The 6,000-nt window shown below is 42.0% G+C and overlaps 1 protein-coding gene across 1 annotated transcript in view; it reads right to left on the bottom strand.

The window, feature by feature from the left end:
* Window positions 1–289: 289 nt before the first annotated feature.
* The window catches only part of nrxn3b (neurexin 3b), a gene marked incomplete at its 5' end in the record, with an annotated part of 282,506 nt that continues 276,795 nt past the window's right edge, over window positions 290–6,000 (bottom strand). Inside the window, one exon of the mRNA XM_080047664.1 lies at window positions 290–2,132. Within this exon, the coding sequence (XP_079903790.1) occupies window positions 1,126–2,132 (1,007 nt within the window). The 3' untranslated portion in view covers window positions 290–1,125. The remainder of the gene's footprint in view (window positions 2,133–6,000) is intronic.

Here is a 6,000-nt window from a genome sequence, read left to right as displayed (position 1 = left end):
ATATTTTCTGTTTTTGACACAGTCGTCTGTGACAACAGATAGAATCACATTTGTTCACACTGGAGTAAGTCTTAAGCCTTTAGTTTTTTTCTTTTTTTAAGATTGCGACAATTAAATCTCTGCCAGACGCAAATTATGACAAATTATGATAATGCATCTTGCAACAGCTTCTCAGGACATTTAACAAAAGCATGAAGAGTGACAAATAAAAGAAAACAAAAAGAAAAAATGCTATCAGAGATTTAAAAATCAGAGAAATATAAATGCATTTTGCATTCTGCTTGGTGGATCCACTCTTGCACGTTTGAACACCATTTGGAATTTGGATGCTATGCATAGCAGTCTAATCCTTAGCTGAGACGTGAGGGAGGGAGAGAAACATATTGAGATACATTACAGTATCACATCCTGTTGAGCGGCCACTTAGCCCTGGCTGGTCAACCCTAACTGGACATTATCCTTCAATAAAAAGACCTACATTTAATAAATAAATAAATTACTAAATGAATAAATAAAACAAAACAAAAAAATAAAAAGACAGCTTTAGGTACACATATACTTCAGCTCATATCGCCTCCATGAAAGCTACATTTAATGAAACCATTTGAAATGTGAAATCACGTATTGACTTCCAACTTTCCCGACAATCATAGTTTCTAGAGGTCCCTCACTTACACAGATGCCAGCACCACGTCACATACACCTCACATGCATGCTCAGAATGGCCGAAATGACAGTGATCGTATTTTACAGGGTTACAATGGACAAGGTCGTCAGAACTCCAAGGATCACACACCTCTTGACAGTCACTTGGGGGTCGTGTAGAGTGATGTTATTCACACTGCCAAATGTCTCCAGCAGGGACTCCTTAAAAAGATCCACGGGTGAGTCCCGGTGAAGTTGTACTGCATTGTCTCTCTGTAATGCTTACAATAGTAAGTGTGCTTCCAGTAAGCCAAAGTTCTTTTGCAAATGTTTTTCAGTGACTCAGTAAGCCTCGAGTTCTCAAGAGATTTGTATCCTTTTTAAATCACAGTTGCCAATATGGTACTGTCAAAAATGTTTATAACTGTGTTCCAAACAGTTTATTTTTCTATGTGTGTTGGGGAAATGACTTGTTGATTTCTATACATAATATTCCTTGTCCTTGTCTTTCGGTCTCTTGCTACCGGCGCTGGCCTTGGTGCTGCCGCCGGGCGGTTTATCCTTCACCACGGCCCCGTTGGTCTGCGCTGAGTTGCTGATGTAGTTGCGCGTCTCGTCCACCTGGTAGGAGCCCTCGTCTCTGTTCCTGTACTTGTACATGGCGTAGAGGAGGATGAGGATGCAGAGCGCGGCTGCAGACACGATGCCCACCACCATGCCCGTGGTGCTGCTGGACTCCCGGATCACCTCCGAGGCCCCCGGGGGCACGCGTCGCACCACGCCCGGCACTGTGGGCAGAGCGGCGGGCACCGTGCGCAGCATAGGGGAGGTGATGAACGGACCCCGCGGCTTGGTGCCGTCCATGTCGAACGAGGTGGGTAGCGGCAGCAGCACTATGTCCGGCTGCGGCGGTTTGACCTCGCGGTTGTTCATTTTCCCGGCGGGCAGCTTGGGGGGCGTGCCCGAGGGGAGCGCCCCCGCCGCCGTGCCCCGGGGGTCGGGCTGAGGCGAGGTGGGTGTTGTAGTCCTACCTGCCTCGGAGGCTTTGCTAGGCCTCAAGTCCTTGGCCTCCCACTTGGGCGCGAGGGCTTTGTAGCCGCCTTCATAGGCCGACGTGGTCAAGATCTTATCTGTTACCAGGGAGAAGGTGGTGTAAAAATCTTCATCGTCAGTCGGGGGCAGGCTAGAGTCGAAAGCTTCGCCAGAGCCAAACCCCGAAATCACCATGCCATCATCATCATCACCATCACCATCATCATCATCACCACCATCATCACCACCATCACCATCCTCACAATCATCGCTGCCTCGGTCCGACAAGCAAGGTACCCCCGCCTCAGTGGCCAGGGCCAGGGACTCTTTGGTGCTCTCGATAATGGTGAGGACGGGGCGGAGGGTCGGGGGGAGGGGCATGAAGGGAGAACGGGTGGAAACAGAGGGGATGTCTAATGGGTCCTCGACTAGCACGGGGATGACTAGCTCCCCTCCTGCAAAGTGAAACAAAGACACACACACCAGTCAGAAGGGCAGAACGTCTTCCATCAGCACAGAAACAAGCAGCCAAACACCAAAAAGAAATTAGAAAACCAAAGGACGTAGACAGCAAAGCTCAACAAAGGGAAGAAATGTAACTGAAGAATAAACAAAGGAAGAAAGAAAAGAACAGAAAGAAATACCGTACCAGTGCAAAAACAAAGAAAACTCAGAAACAAACAAGACCGAAACTGAATGAAAACAACAGCCATAAATAAATCATACATTGCATCAAAAGGCTTTGAGGGATGCACAAGGGTGAGCCACATCGAACTGACTCCACATCGTATCTTCTACATCTTCTCAGATATCACTACTTTATCAGGACTACGATTATACTGCACTAGAAACTTGTGACTGTTATTTTATGTTCTATGTGTTGCAATACTATTCATAATTAACCATGGTTATGTAAATAATGTGTGATGCCACCCAAATTGAGGCCTGTATTTAATTATATCTGACAATGCTGCATATTTCTCCACATACACAACAACTTTGGGCTTTTAAGAGGCTTGTTTAGTTGATTCTAAGCTATAAATCCTTTGTTTTGTCTTTTCAAAAACGGGAAGCAGAGGGAATTAGCATTTGTTTGGCAATTCAAGAGCAAGCCAGTGGGCCTGAAAGCAAGTTAACTAAGTCTGAAATGAGACGCTGTTTGTAAGGTGTTTCATGTAGCTTCTCAGAGAGACACTATTTAACCCTGTTGACCTACATGGGGCGAACAAATACAGCTTCAACCGCTGCGTCATAAAACTGCAGTATGACAGAAAACTAAAAAGAGAAAAACACACTTTTTCTTTGTGAAAGTGTTTCAAAGTCCATAAACATGACCTCGAGCCTCTTAAAAACCCCATTGGCACTTCAGCTCTATCAGAGGACCCCACACTGATCTACAAAAGGAAACTGTACCAGAGAAATGGCAGCGCTCCCAAGTCATTAGCGTGAGTGGCCTCCCCTATTTGCCCTAGCCTCTTGCCTTTTGACCCCTACAGTTATGGCAACAATGGCACAAAGTCACTGGGCAGTTCAATGACACATGAATGTTTTCTGATTTGTACTTTTTTAGCGGGAGAATCTCGATTATTACACAGTGCATACTCCATTTTGGATCGTAATTTACTATGTTGTTCACAAGAGTGCACAACTTAAAAGGTGGTGTCAGTGATTCTGGAGTGATCACTTCTGGTCAAAATCAGTGAATATCTCATGATCCACTACCTCTGTCAGTACTGTGTGCGCGTTGAAAAAAGTATCCAGTGTTATACACAGTCTAGGCTCTGTAAACTGGTATGTTAAAACAAGGGTATGTTATCAAAGGGGCACACAGTAGCTAACAACAGGTTCATTTACAGAATCTAGGCTGTGTATAAACACAGGATTTTCTTTCAGCGTACACACAGTATGGACAGGTAGCGCTCCTGAGGAGGTACTCCCTGATTCTGCAAAATCGCTGACTGCATCTTTAAGGAACCAGGTGCTTAGAAACATTTCCTCATCCACTAATTATAATACATCCATTTAGGAACACTTTGTGTTCAATGTGTGTGAACCTGTCATTTAAAAACTACAAAGAGTTTGAAACATTCAAATGTCTATTGAAGCTGCTTATCCTCTTGCCAAAGTGGGTCGTTTGTACATTGCAAAGGCTCACAAACAGGGCACTACGAAGAGATGCAAACCTTTTGGAACAAGAAAGAAAAAAGAACACAACAGAAAAAACAAAGGAAAACTGAAATCATAATTAAGTCATTGCAAAAAGAGTTCAGAGTTAGAGCAAACGTTGTAAAAAACAAACAAAAAAACATTCACAAATTAAAGCCACAGCTATCCAGAAAAGGGATTAGTGTTAAGTAGGTAAAAAGCTCGGAAAAAACATAAAAGCCTACGAAAAAACACTTTTTAAAGGAAGAAAGCATACCATTGGTTTTGTCAACTTACATCAACAAATTGCCCGCATGATTTTGGCAGGAAGAAAAAAAAAATTTACAAAAGAAAGTTGTGTAAGAATGCCTTTGGACAAGTTAGGTTAGTTTCTTTTTTTAAGCAATTTCTGATTAATTAGTATATATTACTCTTTTTTTTAGACAGGATGGCACAGGGAGGCAACAACACATACATCCACACATCATGACATGAAAAATAATCTTCACCATTCTGTTCGGGATATCTTTTTTTTTTAAATAATTTTTATAGTCATTTAATTTTATATAAAAAGAAAACTGTATATCTATAATTCTTGCTTTGATAGATAAGTCTCTCCATAAATATCTACAGCCTGATTAGATTAGTCTTTACTTTATTTTTTATTTTTTTTCTCGACTTTAACTTCCATCAGTGATGAACAAATGGATGACTGTACATATCTTAGATTCTCTACGTAAAGGGTTTAAGGGAGGAGGGAGCGTGAGACGAGGAGGGGGGGGGGGACCTATGAACATACTAGGAAGGAAATGACATAGATGGGGGTGAACGTGTACATCAGTTGCCATGTCCATGTAAAGGCGGCACGAAGCGGTCGGGCGGCATTAGAGCTTTTGGCTGTAAGGAAGGGATGGGGATATACAAACAATGAGCATATACATGCCCATCTACAAAAGAGAACAGCACTCTCAACACTGACAGTTTTACAAACCCTAAGCTGCAACTTCTTTTTGCCATGCAATTAGAATTAATCGACTCATACGTTGATTTTAATCCAAATTTCAATCAGAGATAGCTATTCAGTAACAAGAAAATATATATTGGAGATCAGCATAGAAACAGGTTGGAACACTTTTTCACAGTTACTTTGGAGGTGGCTTCGCTTTTTTCTCTACGAAAGGACATGAATTTGACAATTTTCAATACAGCGTCTCGGGTTTTGAAAAGCAATCTGAAAAACCTTCTGTTGTTTACCAAATAGTAATTCATTCGTAGAGAAAAGAGGAAGCGGTGTTCTAATTAGGGTGGGGGAACAAATTCATCAATACATTGGCAATAGCGAGTCTTAAAGCAAATTGGCAGATAGTTAAAATTTGAACATTTTCAGAAAAAGAAACAGAGTGCCAGACATATATGTGTATTAACATATATGTACAAAAATACAAATAAAAACGAAACAGATTAGCAAGCAAGAAAAGAAAGGCAATACAGTTTTTCACACTATCAAAGATGAACAACCAGAAAGCACACACTGAGGCAGACGAAGAGAGGGAGGGGACAGTTTATAGGCAAAGTGTCACCACCTTCATCTAACTAATAATAAAGACTTTATTATTAGTTACTTCAATACATTTCTCTTGTTAGTATTTTTTAAAACACGGGACAGAGCGTGCAGTCTGGATGTACGTCAGAGAAAGAGAGGTCAATCGGAACACGATTTTATTTGGGATTTTTTAGTTCCACTATAAGAAGTTGGGTTAATGCATGCTTAAGTAAGTTGCATTTAGGGAGAGTAATATACAATAACAATACAGCAAGCCATGGGACAGGTAGGAGGGGGGCGGGGGGGGGGGCTTAGAAAGGGGATCAGAGGTCAGTAAAAAGTCACTGCCACCAAGGGCTGTGGGATATTTTTCTTAGGCAAAGACACCATAAGCAGTTAACAGGAGGAGACATGGGTGAAATATAACCAACATTATGTGGCATTTAGGCCCACTGCATTTCCTAATTAATCAAGAGGGGGTTGTGGGGTGATACTTAATGAGCTACTTTGGATTGAAGGTTTAAATGCTTTGTTTTATGTGCATAACCAACAGCCTTAGTTTGACAGGTAAACACTGTGTTAGGGAAGGAGTTCCACAAGAGCGCATGGAATTGGCGATTTCATTTGAATATCTG

This window comes from Ammodytes marinus (genome assembly GCF_949987685.1).
Source record: "Ammodytes marinus genome assembly, chromosome: 19".
Classification (NCBI taxonomy): Eukaryota; Metazoa; Chordata; class Actinopteri; order Uranoscopiformes; family Ammodytidae; genus Ammodytes; species Ammodytes marinus.
This window is presented reverse-complemented; position numbering and strand designations above follow the sequence as displayed.